The sequence below is a fragment of the Anas acuta genome, chromosome 1, assembly GCF_963932015.1.
Source record: "Anas acuta chromosome 1, bAnaAcu1.1, whole genome shotgun sequence".
NCBI lineage: Eukaryota > Metazoa > Chordata > Aves > Anseriformes > Anatidae > Anas > Anas acuta.
This window is the reverse complement of record NC_088979.1, coordinates 139751190-139768260: the sequence shown is the minus strand read 5'-3', so window position 1 is coordinate 139768260 and position 17071 is coordinate 139751190. Positions and strand designations below refer to the sequence as shown.

Sequence of the window (17071 nt, the reverse complement as noted above, 5' to 3'; positions counted from 1 at the left end):
GCGATCCAGGGCAGGCAGGGTGACGGCAGGTGTGTGAGGGGATTCTGCCCCTCTGCTCTGCTCTGCGAGGCCCCACCTGGAGCCCTGCGTCCAGCCCTGGGGCCCCCAGCACCAGGACAGGGACCTGTGGGAGTGGGCCCAGAGGAGGCCACGAGGCTGATCAGAGGGCTGGAGCACCTCTCCTCTGGGGACAGGCTGAGGGAGCTGGGGGTGTTCAGCCTGGAGAAGGGAAGGCTGCGGGGAGAGCTCTTTGTGTCAGTGCTGGAGGGGGCCCTATAGCACAGATGGAGGACTCCTGGTCAGGGGGTGCAGTGCTAAGACACGGGGGATGGTTTGAACCCCCAGCGGGGCGCTTTACCCCAGACTTTAGGGGAACTCCCCCCTCGGGGCCGGGGGGCGCTGCCCCCAGCCCGAGGCCGCCCCTCAGGGGAGCCCCGCCCCGCCCCGCGCCCTCCCCCCGTGCTGGCCGCGGCTTCCGGCACAGGTGACCTCCCCCCCCGCCGCCCCGCCGCCCCGCCCTCCCGCGGCCTCTCCCACGGGTGCGCTCTGATTGGCTCAGAGCGCTGCTCGTCCGCCGGGCCGCCCAATCACGCCCTCCGCTCCCTCCCCGGCGTCACGGGCGCGCGGACGCCGGGGTTTATAGCGGAGCTCGGGGGGCAACCGCTCAGCGGCGGGAGGAGGGCGGCCGGGGTTGGGGGGCTCAGCTGCGGGGCGCGGCTGCGGCGGTACGGGCAGGCCGCTGCCCCCTGCGGGTAAGGCGGCCGTTAACGGTCGGGGGGCTCCGTGAGGGGCGGGCCGGGGGCTGTGGGGTGCGCTCTGCTTTCGGGCAGCCCCGAGAGCAAGCGGGGGCCGGCGTGGCGGAGCCTTTGTGCGAGCGGCCGCTGCCTGTGTCTGCTCACAGCGGCTCCCGCTGCGGCCCCAAGAGGAGCGGGTTTGTTCTCCCGGTTGGTCCGGGCGGTGAGGCGTTGGGGATGCAGCTTGCTGGGGGCTGTGCTTTGTCCAGTCTGTTGCTGTGAGCCCGGTGCCTGGTTCGGCGCTGCGTGGCTCGGTGCTGTGTCTGTGCCTGGCTGTAAGTCGATTTCTTTGCGTGGTGTGCAGCTGGTGGCTGTGAGTGGGGAAAGTGGGGCGTGCAAGGGGTTTAAACTGAGATGCTCCTGGTGCTACGCAAAACTCGAGCCTCTTCTGTGTGAGGTCAGGCTTTATCTTGTATTTACCATCTGTCTGTTGTGTGTCAGACAGCACCTGCTGATATTACGTAGGACTTTAGTAGCCCTTAGCTCCACAAAGCCTCTGAGCAGTCCCAGTTGTTGGAAGCTACTGCTGGGGAGCTGTTGCATGGCATCACACAAGGACACACGGTCTTTCCTTGCGTGGTGAGGTATGCTGCCCCGGAGCTGGTCAGTTTGGGTGTTGGACCAGGGTGATTTCCTGAGCTAGGGATGCCCCAGGGTGGTGGAGTGACCTCCTGGAAGCACTTGCTTGGGTTGTGAAAGCTGCCACTTGAAGAATATGCAGCTCTGGGGTGTGCTAATGACTGCAGATATGCCCCAGGAAGGTGTGACACCCTGTGTATTTACTAGCACTTGCAGGGTCACTGTTGTCTGGATGTAGTGGTGGGCACCTGACTGAGAGTAAAGGCTGCAGCTCCATCTGGGGTTTCTTCCACTTCCCAAGAGTTGCTGACACTTCTACCCAGACAGAGCTGCTGGAGGGAGAGGCTGCAGTGCCCAGCTCAGAGTGCAGGCAGCACCCAGACCTTTCCCTTTCGGTAGGGTGGGCAGCAAACCTGCCTGCAAAATGCCTCTGTGGGTAGAGGGCCTCCTGCAAGAGGTGGTGAGAAGGCTGTGATATCAGGAAAGCTGAGGAGGAGTTAGGTGGTTCCACTTGTCTGCAGCAAACTCACAGCCAAAAGCTTGCCTTCAAGCCCTTAGAGAAGGGAGTGAAACTGGAAAAAACAAACAAAAACAAACAAACAATGGAAGCTTCTTACAGCAAAGAGCAGCAGGAGAAAGAGATTTCCCCTGTTGCCTGAGGTGCCCTTGCAGAACCCCAGGACTGCAGAGAAGGAGCAGTCACGTCAAGGGAGGTGCAGGTGTTGACTGAGCCAGCTTTGTCTGTTCACTCTATCTTGACCAGTCCAACCAAGAAACAGATGGGTGATAGTAGTAGGAGACTTTCTTCTCAGGGGCCAGAGGTGCCTATTTGCTGAGCTGACCTACTTGCAAGAGGTTTGCCTATGGGGCTTTTATTAGGGCTATTGCCAAGAAACTGCTGGGTCTTGTACATCCCACAGATCGCTGTCCATTGTTACTTTAATGTGGGCACCAACAACGCTGTCAAGCAGTCCAAGGCATATCGTGGAGGACTTTGGAGTATCTCTCTAAGAGGCTCTGGAGCACAGGTGGCTCAGCCCACTGACTTAGTGGTTTGATGCCAGTGCAGCAATAGATGCCCAGAGCCAGGGAAGGGCTCAGCCCAGCAGCAGAGTGCCTGAAGAGAAACACAGAGGAATGTCAGCCATTTCATCAAATAAAAGTTTCATTAGGAACCAAGCTTAAGTGCTTCTACTTGAATGCATGCGCCAAGGAAAATCAGAAGAACTGGGAGTTTCAGTTCAGTCTCCAGGCTGTGGTATCACTGGCCTCAGTGAGATGCGGTGGGGTGGCTTGCCTGTCTGGAGATGGGTGGGATAGGTGGTTTGGGGCTCTTCAGGAGAGATGGGGAAGGAGAGGAGGAGGGGTAGCCCTTGTGTTAGGGAATGCCTTGGCTGCGTGGAGCTGAGGGCTGGTGATGAAAGGGTTGAGTCTCTGGATGGGAGTCAGGGAAAAGGCAGGCTGGTGGGGGAGAAGACCAGTATGCTGAGCAGAGCTTCTGGAACTGAACACAAAAAAGTTTGTGTACCCTGGAAAAAGGGATGGGCAGCACAGGAGAACTGCAGAACTATTGTCAAGCTGCGCAGGGTGAGAATTAGGCTGAAGCCCAGCTGAAACTCAATTTGGCTAGTGCAGTAAAAGACAATTAAATGCTTTTATAAATCAACAATAAAAGGAGGATTAAGGAGAATCTCCTTTATTGTATGTGAGGGGAAATCTAGTGATGAAAGATAAGGCTGGGGTACTTAATGCATTTTTTTGCCTTGGTTTTTATTAGTAAGGCCAGTTGTTCCCAGGGTACTCAGCCTCCTCAGTTGGAAGACTCTCAGGGAAAGAGGTGAGTAACAATCTCTACAATCCAATGGAGTGACCTACTACATCTTTGAATGTTTGTAAGTCTGGGGCTGGATGGAATTCATCCAAGGGTACTGAAGGAGCTGGTGGAGGTGCTTGCCTTGCCAAGCCTCTTTCAGTAATTTGTTAGCAGTCCTGGCTAACTGGGGAGGTCCAAGTTGACGGGAAATTAGCAAATGTGACTCTGATCAGCAAGAAGAGTTAGAAAGGAGGATCCAGGGAATTAGTGTGACCTCATTACCAGGGAAGGTTATGGAGCAGATCATCTCAAATGCCATTGCATGGCATGCATGGGACAATTGAGTGATCAAAAAGAGCCAGCGTGTGTTTATAAAGGGCAGGTCCTGCCTGACTAACCTGATCTCCTTCTGTGACAAGATGACCTGCTTAGTAGGTGAGGGGAAGGCTGTGGGTGGTGTTTACCTGGGTTGTAGTAAAGCATTTGACATCACTTACTACAGTGCTCTGCTGGAGAAACTGGCTGCTTATGGCTTGGATGGGTGTCTAGGGTGAAGAAATAAAAGCCACAGTGAATGGAGTTCAAGCCAGTTGATGGCTGGTCACCAGGGGAGTTTTCTAGGCCTCTGTCTTGGAGTTGGTTTTGTTTAACACTTCCCTCAATGATCAGCATGAGGGGACCAAATCCACCCGCAGTAAGTTTGCAGACTGGACATTGGGAAGATCTTCAGAGAGGGCGGTCAGTCATGGGAACAGACTGCCCAAGGAAGTGGAGTTGCCACTTCTGGAGGTATTTAAGATGCATCTTTATGTGAGGGACATAGTTTAGTGATGGGACTCAATGGGGCCAGGCTGGTGGCTGGATTCTTTTGAAGGTCTCTTCTAACTCAGATTTTTCTGTCCTTGTGGATGTAGAGGAGAGTTTAAGGTGCTGTTGGCATCTCTAGTTTGATGTTGGTTGTAATGAAATCAATTTCTTTATATACTTCTTGAAAGTGTTTGGTAAAAATTAATGCTGATGTTGTAGTGGGTGCTTCCCAAAACCCAGGCTGTGTGGGTCTAACTCATACTACAGATGGGCCTCAATTTGAGCCATGTGGAATGTGACTGAAGCAGCTCCAAACAACTTATGAATATTACATAAATATTTAATTTCTGGGAATCCAGTCCTAAGTTAGGTCACAGTCCTTTACCCATTGAAGACAACCCTGAATTCCAGTTGTGTAGTCCTCTGAAATAGAGGAAGGTGCTGTTTGACCTCATGGATGTGTAGCTGTATTTATTGAAGACAAAATGTAAAATGCCAATTTTACCTATGGAAAAAGTAGAATCATAAATCCCAGCCTGTAAGAACAGAAGTGGAAAATGGGCTTTAAAGTCAGGCAGAGGGCTGGGACTCGTTGTTAAATGAGTTCTGGGCTCCATGAGATGAGGGCTCACTAGCTGTGCATCGCATCCTAGGGTTGTGTTGTGGCATTTGTGTGGAGGAATGGTTGAGGAGGTAGCCTGGAGAAAAATGAAGCAGAGATTAGCAGATGAGGAGTGCTGGGGAGAAAATTGGAGGAAACAAGTTATGTGGAACATAATTATAGTCAAATCTCATTTGAGAAAGCTAATAAGGTTCTGTGGTGGCTTTCTCCAATTGCTGAGACTCACAGATGGTGTGTGTGCCTGCATTCCCTTGGAGCTGGTGTGGGCCTGGGCAGCTCTTGAGCTTTGGCTCCGTGTCTTGCCTCTAATTTCATGAGTCACCATGGAGTGAGGTCTGCCTCTCTGATAGGGAGCCACTGCTGTTGAATGAGGCTCTATTTAAGCACTTGATGGAGATCTGTAGGCAGGAACACCTTGTGCAAATCTACCACTAATCAATTGGGTAAGTGGGCTTGTCCCAGCAAGCTGGGTGGAGGATGGTGCTTTTCCTTGCATGTGGGGGTGGAAAGGAATTCAAGTCCAGGAGACCTCACAGGTAAAAACATACTTAACAGACATTAGTCTTCAGTTGTTTTGATCCTGATAGTTGTCTGCTCTTTGCTGCCATATTAATATTTGTAATGCATTATCTGTGGGTTGTGTTTGTGTGTCCCATCTATGCCTAGATGCCTCACTGCTAGATGCCAGACCCATCTTCATCTGTGCCAAGCTGCACCCGCCATGGCTAAGTACAAGCTTGTTCTCCTAAGACATGGGGAAGGAGCCTGGAACAAGGAGAATCGCTTCTGCAGCTGGGTGGACCAGAAGCTGAGCAGTGATGGGATAAAGGAAGCTCAGAACTGTGGCAAACACCTTAAAGCCCTGGGCTTTGAGTTTGACCTTGTCTTCACCTCTGTACTCAGACGCTCCATCCAGACTGCATGGCTGATCCTGGAAGAGATGGGCCAGGAGTGGGTCCCCATTCAGAGCTCGTGGCGACTGAATGAGCGCCACTACGGTGCACTGATTGGTCTCAACAGAGCTGAGATGGCTCTGAATCATGGGGAAGAGCAAGTGAAAATCTGGAGGAGAAGCTATGATGTTACGCCACCTCCCATAACTGAATCTCATCCCTACTACGAAGAGATCTACAACGACCGCCGGTATAAATGTGGTGATGTCTCCCAGGATCATCTTCCAAAGGCTGAAAGTCTAAAAGATGTGCTTGATAGACTCCTTCCCTATTGGAATGAAAAGATAGTGCCAGAACTCAAAAGTGGCAAAATGATCCTTATATCTGCTCATGGCAACAGCAGCAGGGCACTGCTCAAGCATGTGGAAGGTAAGGGTCTTCTCTTAGCCTTCCTTCCCTTCTTCCCTACACACCTGTGTGGAGTTTTGCATTTTTCTCTATAGCATATTGCTCATCTGGACAGTGTAATGTTTAATGTCTGTGGTCTGCAAGGAGAGTGGAAAGCTGACCTACTGGAACAGGATTCAAACTGGGGGCTGAAGAGAGATGAGGAAGAATCAGTTGGGTTAATATAGTTGAAAAGCACTGCACTTCCCCTTCTTTTAGCTGCTCATTTTAAACAAGTGTATTCAGACTAACTTTGAGGTTAGTCTAGACAAACTCTTCAGACTGCCTTGCATTTATTCAGCTGTTTTGCCAGAAGGGTTGAAGTTATAATCTGTTTATTAAACAAGCATTGCTTTAACATGGTGAAATAAACCATCCTGGCTTGCAGGATGTGTTCTTGACTTTATTGTGGTACGTTCCTTTTTTTTTTTTTTAAGGATTCAATCCTGGTGATTCTTAAAAGCTTCTGTGACAGGGAGTTCCGTAGGAAGTAGGTACTTGCTAAAGCTTATGAATGTACTGTAATATTTCCAGATATAGAAGATGCCTACCAGTCAACAGCTAAGCTAGTAGCTTAAGGTAAGGTTGATTATTTGAGACCTGGAAAGTGATTTATTTTCGCTGGATTCTTCCTTCTCTCCCACCTCTTTATAATGACATTGCTTCTAGTATAAGCAATCCTGAACTGGAAGGAAGTCTGTATTTCTTCATGGGCAGCGTAGAATTTAGTGATTACCACGTGTGTGAGAGCAGCCTGCTAGGGATGTAGCTGTAAATATGGGCAAACTGGATTTGTGCCCACTCAGTTTTCTCTAGCTGTAAATCCTGTGTACCCTCATAGCTCTGACTCTGTAAGGCATGTTTTGCATTCAGGCATGCTGGAACAGTCAGTGCAGCTGATGCTGTAGTGGGAGTCAAAAGCCCAGAGGATAAGCACACCCAGGTGGCTTCCAGAAGTACAGAGCCAGTGAATTCTGGGGTACAGATCCCTCAGATGCAGGAGGAAGGCTGGTTCAGCTGGTTCCACTGATGTGGTCAGGATGGCTGTCAATATATGAAATGATTTAAAACCAGAAGGGGTAAAGGGATAAGAGGACCCCCAGCGTGTGCCCCTGCCCTGCCCCTTAAGAACTGCAGCAGTGCAGGAAGCCATGCTGGCCAAGCTGTCTAGGTGTGAGATGCTGCTTTCTGCAGAAACCCCGGGCAGCTGTTCATGCAGTTATGCACCAAAACTAGAGGACAGGATCAGCAACTGGTAAAGGTTACTTTAAAGTGTGGCTGGACTCCTCTTTGCATTGAGATCAGTGAGAGCAGTAAGTCAGAGCCAGCTGCAGAGCTTTTCTGTGAGGCATTTGGAATTAGGTATAATTCCTCAAGAGCTGCCCACATTACAACTGTAAATGAGAAAACAACCAAACAAAGCAGAATTTCTTTTCTGTACTGGACCATGCCTCATCCTTCCCAGTGCATGCCTGCATAGTTAAATGTGAGGAATCCTTGGCAGAGGATCTAGTTCTTGTCACCAAGGACTGTCCATCAGCTACCACGTGCACAATTGCAGGAGATGTGCTGGCTTTTCTCTGCCCTAAGCAATGGGGATCTGGATTGCTGCAGAGCTGTCCTGAAGGGTGGTGTGAACAGACCTCTAAGACCTGATATTGCCACCTGCATTTTTTGCTTATCTCCAACCTATATCTAGTTAGATAAGAGGTGCCTTGTCTGTTTTCATGACTTTCCCTTTTTCTCCTGAAAGGCTGTGAGCTGCTCTGGAGCCTTGCTGGAGCTGGACCTCATCCAACAGTGTTTAAAGCTTGTTAGTCTGCTGCACTTGTAGCACTCGCTGTGGAGTGGGCTTTATTTTGTGGGGGCTTTCTATAACAAACTGCCCTACGCTTGCAGGAAGTGTCTAGGCTCCTCTGTCTTCACTGGAGCCGTGTTTTTTGAGACACTGAGAAAATGGGCTTCAAATTTTTCAAGCAGCAGTCATAAGTGACTGCTTGGGTATCTTAGTAACAAGTTAATTGTGGAAGCTGTAGCTCAAGTTTTAAATGGCAATAAATATTTTCACTCAACTTGAGTTGATGAAATAATTCCAGTTGTTCTGAGGTGAAACTTAATGTCTTTTCTCAAAGATTTTGCAAGTTATCCTTGAAGTTCCCATTTCAAAGCATTTTTTTAAAACAGGCATGCAGTCTTCTGAACGAGAATGTTTTTGTTGTTAATCGAAAAAGCGGCTGTTTTCCACTCGCACACAAAAATCATCAGAGCAGCAGAATGTCAGGCGAACAAGCCTTTGATTGTAGGTTTGGACTTTGTTTGTTTTCTCAGTGCTCAGGGTAGACCTCAATAGGGTAAGTGAGCTGTCTGTGGGATCTGTCACAGTTTCCATGTGAGAAGATTTAAAAGTAAAACTGCTGTAGTCTTGCTGAAAACAGTGTTTAACAAAATAAAACAACTGAATGGTCATGTTGTATGTGCTCAGATCAGAAACAGCAGTTGCTTAGAGTTTGCTCTTTGGTCCCTGTGGGGTGAGTGCCCTCTCCCAGAGGGTGCTGGTGGCCTCTGAGGATGCTGGGCAGTGGTACTTGTAGGTAAAAGCCCCCTGAATTTAATAAATGCCACTGAGGAGACAGATGCATGGCTGTTTTGTGTCACAAAGATACAGTGTTGGTGGCAGATCCCAGTCATAGTATCCAGGCTTATCTAGTCCTTCCAGAATACTCATCTTTGCATCATCTTCAGGTGATCTGTGTGATGCTGGTAATCACTGCCAATTAAGCTGGCAGAGGAGTGGCATCATCCCACTCTCTGGCTGTGCTCCTGTTTTTCTTGTGAGCTTGTTGGGCATTTTTTAGTTAGCTTTGTCTCTAAACTGGCAAAACCAGCAAGGAGTGGGTAGCTTTCTGCCCTCTTGGTGGCTTGAGTCCCCTCAGGGAAGAGGGTGGCAAGTGCCTGCGGGTAGTGCAGGAAGGTTGGAACAGCCTGACCCAGATCTGGAGCTGCGAGGGCATGGCTTTGGAGACCAGCTATTTGTGACTTCCAAAGCTGGAGCGTGAGGAGGACCTGTGGAGTCGCATCATCTTGAGCAGACTGGTTTGGGGCACGTTTGTGAGAAGGCGGTGATCTTTTCTACAGACTCAGGCTAATAGAGAGAAGAGTTCATCGTAGTGCCCTACCAGGCAGAAAGGCAGTGATATTAGTGTATCAGGCCTCTTGCTTGAGGGACTTTGAACAGTGCTTCAGCCAGAGATGGGATCATTTGCCAAAGCCCTGTCAAGAACAAGGTGTATGCTGGCAGGCTCTGGAGTTGCATGCTCAGAATTGTTGGTCACAGTGTTGCTGTGAGTTCCTGGCTGTGGTAGTGTGGCCTGGGTCACTTCTGAAGGACTGTGGGCCTCTTTCACCCTAATGGCATAGCTGCTAGCTAATCAGATCTAATGTGACTGCTGGGGAGTTTAAGGCAGGCTGTGACTCCTCTACTGCATGACAATACTGTAGATCATGGTTTTTCTTACGCTGTCTCATGGGACTGGTCTCAGTAATGACACCTGTCAAATTCAGGCCATGATCAGGATCTCATTTCCTAATGACAGGAGAAAAGCTTGGCAGGTGTAAGGGTGAAACATGTTGATAATATGCTGCAGCCATGGTGGTAGCCCATCGTTCCCCAAGTCTGCACAGTGAGATTAGATCCTGTAAAGGTCAAGAGCCAGATTATAACACAGCCTACTTCTGCTATTTCACTGAAGCTAGGTCCTCTGTCAGCCTGCATGCAGCTGGCACTCCTTTAAGAAGGGCAGCATCAGGTCCTGGGTATTTAACTTAGACTAAAGCCACAATACTTTCATTAAGATTGGGGGGGGGATGCAAGGACCTGATCTGGATCTCAAATACAAAGCAGTTCTAGAGGGTACTGCTAGCCAAGGGCATGTTGCTGGCTCATGTCCAGTCGGTGCCCACCGGAACCCCCAGGCCCTTTTCTGCCAAGCTGCTTTCCAGCTGGGCAGCCCCCAGCATGTCCTGGTGCATGGGGCTGTTCCTCCCCAGGGGCAGGGCTCTGCGCTTCTCCTTGTGGGACTCCATGACCTTCTGTCAGCCCACTTCTCCAGCCCAGGTTCCTCTGGGTGGCAGCAAGGCCTTCTGGTGTATCAGCTGCTCCTTCAGGTTTTGTCATCTGGTGGTACATGTTTTGCCCCATCATCCAGGCTATTACTGATGTTGAACAGGCCTGGACCCATCCCAGGGGTACACCATTAGTTACAGGTCATGAATTAGTCTTTAAAGCACTGGTCTCCACCCTCAGAGCTCAGCCATTCAGCTAACTTCCAGTCAAGGTCTTTGACCAGCTCTTCAAACTACATTGGCTTTTTTTGTTGCTCTGATCATGAGAATGGGAGGAAGATGTGGGAAGAATATGGGAGAGGGAGGGAGAAGCTGAACCATCTCTTGTAGGATTTGGCTGTAGGTGCTGAAAACTAAGCCCCATGGGGTTTGTCTCTGCAGGACTTGCCAGGGTGCCAGTACTTCAGAGCTACCAGATAAAAGTGAACTTTTAAGCTTGAGATTTGTGGAGAAATGTACTTTGTAGTAGACCTGTGAAGATAATACTGAAGGACTGTCTACCAGTCAAAGTCCCCCCCCTGTGTATTTCACACCTTGAAGAGAAGTAGCAGCCTGTTTGATCATCCAGATCAGTTAAATGAAGTTTAAGTGAGATGGAATAGTTCTAAATGTGACTCTGAAAAATCTTTAAGTGCTGTAGCAAATTCTTATTGTCCTGTACCTAATTGCTTCCTGCTGTACAGCTAATAAAGAACTGATGCTTCAGAGGTGCTCAAAAGAACATGGAGAAAGCCCACTTGAAGAAGGTGGCTGACCAGTCAGCATTTTATCTGGCCTCCTAAAGAAGGCTCTGAGTACTTTGGTAATGTCTGTATTCTCATGATTACTTTCTTAGGGATGATTAAACCTCTCTAGGGGAAAATCTGCTTCCAGCAGCATGGACTCAGCCCTGCTGAAGAATACTTAAGCATCAGTATTACACTAGAGGGAAGAGCATTGCTGCTTCAATGGTCTCATTTCCTGTGGTGCCTCATAGTCAGCAGTTGAGTTCTTGTCCTCACTTCACTCTCCTTCATGTATGAGATTGGATGCAGTTGTAACACAGGCCAGGTCAAATGAAATGCAGGAAAAGGTCACTGTGCTATAGTTAAAGCACATGAAGTAACCAGATAGCAGTTTAGCTTGCTCTTGGAAGGGCCAGAGTGTAAGATGTGATCTCTTACTGTCTTCCTAGCCTGCTGGGGGTGTCCTCCGGGCATTTTACTTGCAAACTGAGGGGCTTGTGTCAAGCCTGATCAATATCTCTCTGGCTGGAGAAAAGTGCTATACAAATAGAGTAACAATGCTGAAATAAAGCAGCAGGACACTATTGGCTCTTTAGGATTTTCATGTCTCAACCCAAAACTCCAGCCTTCTGCCTGTGAGGCAATGCTTCCACAGGAGGAAAAATCCCAGTGAGAAAGCCAACATTCTTGCCACAGCTTGTTTATCCCAGGCTGTACTTCTTATTTGTACATCCATACTGGTTGTCTCTGGTGTGGTCACTGTGTTTGCCACAAAGGTAAAATGCATTTCTGAGTCTGTGTAGCAACAGCCACTTTTATTTAATCCAGATTTAGAGGAAACCTTTAAATATCCAGGCAGCTGACTGCATTGTGGTTTGCCTAAATTCTCCTGTATGACTTCATCTGCTTTGTTTAAATCTGGATGGTTTAGTCTGGGAGGCTGAATGAGAGGTGGGCAGAACGCTTCCTAGGGCCAGATTTTTGGTGGATAGGTGGTGATGTGTATGTTGTTAAAATCCGTGTTTAAGAACCATGAAAATAAGATCTCAGACAACTTGGCTGCTTGTTTTGCAAACCAAAGTCCTTGAGGAAAATGTTTGTGCTTAGTAAATGGACTTTCCCATTGTGCGTGGTTACAAAACTGTAGATGCTCCTTGGTGCTGTGATGTAGGTCTGGGATCCTACTCCCTATAACACATGAATTTACCCTTGTATACAGGGATCTATTCAACTGGCTGAGTATGTGACTTTCTTGATGAACTGATGGTTCAATACAAAACAAGGAGCTTCTTGCAAGGGTTTATCTGTTTCTTGCCCCATTTCCTTCTGAAACAGCTGATCTACAGCTAAACCAAGTGCTTGGTCTAGCCAAAACAAGAACAGGTCACTGCAAAAACTTTGTGTTTGTGTAGTCTCAGGGTGGTGGCATAAAATGATTGTCACCTCCTGATTACTTGTTTTTTCTGACCTGCTGTCATACCACTGTTGTTGAGTGGCTAGACTTTGTTTTTCTCAATGTGTTGGCTCTGCTCTTTCACTTAATGTGAAGAGTACTGGTAAATTTGCACCCATGTGTTCGGAGAGCCACCTGTTTTGTCAGCTGCTCAAGAGAATGTTTTCTTGTCCTGTAGTTTATATGGAGTCATTGTTTTTAGAAGCTTGTGTGATTTTTTTTTTTGTAAGCATGAATTACTTGAAGGTGTCCTACTTCTCAACAGCAGACAGGCTGAGACCTCAAGTGCTTCTTAAAGCAGAGATGGAAGGGGAAATGCTGACATTCCTCCAATTCTGGACAGAAGAAAGTTGATGTTATCAGGAGTAATGTCTCCAGTCATTGCTCTTTAATGCAAACATTTAAACTCATTAAAATTTTTTTACTAGAGGCTTGGGTCTCAATTCACTTGATACTTTAGACTAGTGTGCTTGATGTCAACATACTCAGTGGTTTCATTGAGACTGGAGCCCCAGAATACTTTAAAATGCATGAAATTTTCTCTATAGGTATACCTTATTTTTAGTTTTCCTACATTTGTTTCACTAAGTTGTATAACTTGACTTCCTTCTCTTCCTCTTTCCTTCCTTTGAAAGTGGAAATGAGTATCCTGATCTAGTAATTCTGGGAATAGTACTGTAGGCAAAAAGCCATAAGTATGCTTTTGGGAAATCAGATGTAAACGGTGATCCCTACACTGGGAGACTTAAATACTGATTTAAGATGACTGATTTAAGATACTTTCTCCTAAATTCTCTCTTCAGTGGCTTCTCATGCAAATTAACTGTATCCTGTGTCGTTAAAGATAGTTGTATTGGATACTTATCAGAGGGCTTTATGTTGGAATAGCATGTAGGCTGTGATCTGTCCAGTTGTGGTATGTGAATTATGAAGATGTAGAGGAGAGTCTGTTGCCCCAATGCCCTATATTAAAGGGCAGTCTCTTCCTGTTCAGTTCACATGTAGATGAGAAAATGAGGCAGTTGTCTTCAGCTTGTCAGAAATTCCCTCCTGTAGCTCTTCTTAAAATGCTAACCAAGCTGGGGTCTAGCTGAAAATGGACCCTTCAGTAGCTGCTGGTGCTGTAGGAGGCTGGAAACAGTTCTTGGTTGTTTTAAGACAGGTTAATCTCAGAAATAAGGCTGAGTACATGCAGTTTGGAAGCTGTTCACTAGCTGTAACTGTTTTTTTTCTCTTTGGCAGGCATCTCTGACGAGGACATCATCAATGTTACGCTCCCCACTGGTGTGCCCATACTTCTTGAACTTGATGAGAATCTGCGCCCTCTGGGCCCTCACCAGTTTCTTGGTGATCAGGAAGCTATTCAAGCTGCCATCAAAAAAGTGGAAGATCAAGGGAAAGTAAAATCTACTGAGAAATAAAATCCTACTGATGAACACAATTATTTTTAAAATGTATGTTAGTAAGTGATAACTTCCATATGACTGCTAGGTTGCACTGTGTGAAAGTCTCAATTTCAAGCACTAAGTAATTGGAAGGGACAATTAAGTCTCAGGTTGACAGATAAACCCTCTGCCTTTCAGAAACTGGAATTGAAATTTCAGCATGAGGTTATGGATACTGAAAAATGAAATCAAGAGAACATTTGGGTAATGGAAACTTGTGGGGCAGTCTGCCCTAGAACTGGGATTGAGGAAGTCCCAGGACAGAAAAAAGGGATATGCTATTGCCATCTACCAATAACTAGAGCTGATCTGTTAAGTGCTGTGCAGCGCCAGCTTACTGGACTGATTAAGTCCAGGTTGTTATAGGCACTAACACTTTTTCACTGACAGTGGTGTCAAGTAACAGTAACCCAGTATGATTCTTTGTCAATGGCCATGGCAGTCTTTCACAACACTTTAAACTGTATAACTCTTCCTCCTTTTCTTTGGAGGTCTCCCAAGGCCAGTTCATGATCCAGAGGTGAATTTTGTAGTGGTGTTTGGACTGTTATAGCTACCACAGTTGTCTTACTCTACACTATGCTTCAATTTTTTGAGGAATTAAGAATATCCGTCTTTCACCATCTTTATGGACTCTAGCATGACTGCATTTTGCTGGTTGCAGTAATGAGATGTAACTTGGACTAACCACAGACTAAGCACAAATTTTCCTGCTCAATGTTTAAATGATAATTTAGTCCTTCAGGAGGAACCTGAACAGCTTTGAAACACAAATAACATGTACTAGGGACTTGATCAGTTGTTAAAATCATTCATGTTTACCTCAGTGAAACTTCATATATGAAACCCCTCTCCAAACTTTCCTGAACTGCAAGGAACAGAGAAATCTGTCCCATAGTGATACAGCTATAATATTGTTTGTACTGATTTCTCTGGAGGGCAAGGAAGTGATGGGTAAGATGTGAAAGGTGTGTTACTGTGTGCAGCTCATACAGCTGTCAAGCTTATCAGGGAAGGTTATGCTGCAGTGCTTGGAAGTAATTTCTTATAAAGCTTTCCTCACAGTCATAGCTGGATTCCTGCAGTGACCTTGCTTCTCTGCTTGGCGCTAGGCGTGAGCAGTTTGCTGTTGCTGGGTGTAATACAGTGTTCAGGCTGGGTAGTTCTGGTTTCACTTGCAACTGTGAAACTATTGTTACTTATATTTAGGTCTGACTCAATGTCTCAAAATTTGAGGATCTAAATTCTGTTCCCAGTTACCAGCATGGGTGGCAGTTGTATATGCAGTATGAGCTGAATGTGTTCTCAGCATGACCCAGCTACAAAACCAAGAAGCTGATGAGAATTGCTTTGATATGATGATATAAACACTTTAGAAATCCTAGAGGAGCTCCTTTGTAGTGAGCAGTTCTGTTAGCTCGCTTTGGAAGTGTGAAGATGTCTTTTCCTTTGAGGAGAACCGTGTGATGGTGTTGTGCTTTTAACAATCTCCCTGCTGTGTGGAGGGAGCCTTTCCAGGTCAGATACCAGCTCACCTTAGTGTAGTGTGTATGTCATGAAAGACTTACAGGCTAGATTGTAGTTTCTCTTACCTGAATAATGCTTGGGCTTCACTTGGTTTATTTTGCAGCCCTTGCAATAGGAACAAGTTCCTTGTTTTTTCTTAAACATAAAGATAGTAATAAACTTAAAGCTGGTAGGTTGCCTCTCTTTTTGTACACATCAGGATATTCATTTTTTTTTTCTGAAACCCTGTTAGCAGCTTCCCTGCTCCTAGATTTGTGACACTGGTTGACTTCTTTCTGGGTTTTTAGCTTTCAGTGTGTAGTTACAGATCTTGATTAATACTTTGAGTCAGTGTTGTAGAGCTGCATTGTTGATCAGAAAACATTTACCTGTCAATGCCATGTGGGAGGACCACTGGCACTGAAGTGATGTTTCTCCAAACATTCAATAATGTATGAAGTCTTTTTACCAAGTAAAAATCACTGTAGAATCATTAACAAGGCAAATCTAGCCACATGTCAGCAGTGGGAACTGCATGCATCAGGATGTGAGCTTACAGTGTGTGGCTGTGAGTGCCTGTATCCTCATGGCATTGTAGTATTGTAATGTAGGACTTCTTGAGGGCTTGAAAATAGCTGGGACTACATGAATACGAAGGTGGATCATTGTGAAGGGCATTCATATCTTTCTGCAGCTGGCTGGCTGGAGTTTGACTGAAAGCAGCCTTTCCAGATCCATGGATGGTAAGAAAACAGTGATGTTTCCAGGTAGCACTGTTTCTGCGGTGCTTCTCCTCAGGACAGGAATAGTGATAGTGCCCTAGGAGGTTGGACTTCATCTGCTTTGGTTGTGATGACAGGATTTTACGTGCACATTTGGCAGCAATACCACATCACAAAAGTATCAGGTGGAACCAACTGGGGATTTCATTGTGCTCTAAGATTATTTTAACACCTTGCAGTACTTGTTTCTAAATAGTCTTGTAATTAAACTTGGTTCATAAAACGTGTATATTGAAAAGAAACCAGCTTTCAACAGTTGCATCAGGAAGGATGCCTGCTCCTCAGGCATAGCTACATTAGAAGAACTGAGAATCTTGCTGCTGCTGGCTTTATAAATCAGTGGTTGGAAAACATTTTTATGCATGTTTGAGTACACCTCAAAGTCCTGTAAAGGTAACCAGTGTCACTACAATGGAAGTTATGGATGTGGTTGATTTGGATTTACTTCTGTATTTTTTAACTTGTGGATCAATAGAAGTAATAGCTCTAGAGTAACTTTTGAAAACCTTTTGTAAATATGGTAGAGCTGAGAGGTTCTTTATAACTCAATAAATTCACCTGAAATAGAATTTAACTTGGCTTCAGTGTGTCTGTCTTCTAATGCCTTCCACTTTGCCTCCTTTCTAGGGTGGATAGGTAAATAAAGCTGTGACCTTCAGGGGCCTGGAGCTCAAATCAAGCAGTACTTGATCACGTATCATGTGGTCAGTTGGATAAAAATAGTTGAAGCAAACACTACCTCATCTTTGTGTGTGAAGAAGTCTGGCTGGAAGGGAACACATACCTATTTGAAACTATGGGGACACTTGCATAGGAATAGCAAGTTAAACATAATTACTTCCAGAACACTGGAGCTGAACAAATGTGCACTGTCCATGTTTGCTTTTTATAAAAGCACTATTTGATGGTGTGCTCAAAATTGTAGCTTCTGGACATGAAGCCAACTCCTTGACTCTCCAAAAGACTAATGTCAAGCACAGTTCTGACTCCAACAAGAAGTACAGGGGACTGCGGGGCTGCTTTGATCTGCTGTTGATCTTCATGCAGAAAGCCTTATTGCACTGGGAGGCAGTAAAGGCCTTA

At 46.5% G+C, this 17071-nt stretch overlaps 1 protein-coding gene across 2 annotated transcripts; it reads left to right on the top strand.

The window, feature by feature from the left end:
* Positions 1–603: 603 nt before the first annotated feature.
* Positions 604–16562, top strand: BPGM (bisphosphoglycerate mutase). 2 transcript variants are annotated; one of them, XM_068660070.1, is made up of 4 exons: positions 604–752; positions 3151–3210; positions 5282–5937; positions 13498–16562. In XM_068660070.1, exons 3-4 carry the CDS (start codon positions 5337–5339, stop codon positions 13674–13676), a joined length of 780 nt encoding a protein of 259 aa, XP_068516171.1. In that variant the 5' UTR covers positions 604–752; positions 3151–3210; positions 5282–5336; the 3' UTR covers positions 13677–16562. The 2 variants fall into 2 exon arrangements, with proteins under 2 accessions (XP_068516171.1, XP_068516167.1); XM_068660066.1 differs by lacking the exon at positions 3151–3210 and having other exon boundaries at positions 619–752.
* Positions 16563–17071: the final 509 nt, after the last annotated feature.

What these genes read in the sequence shown, in the direction of transcription:
- BPGM (XM_068660070.1), top strand. Translation starts at nt 5,337, where the DNA reads ATGGCTAAGTACAAGCTTGTTCTCCTAAGACATGGGGAAGGAGCCTGG. An exon ending in ACTGCTCAAGCATGTGGAAG is followed by an intron (nt 5,938 to 13,497) that starts GTAAGGGTCTTC and finishes TCTCTTTGGCAG; the next exon opens with GCATCTCTGACGAGGACATC.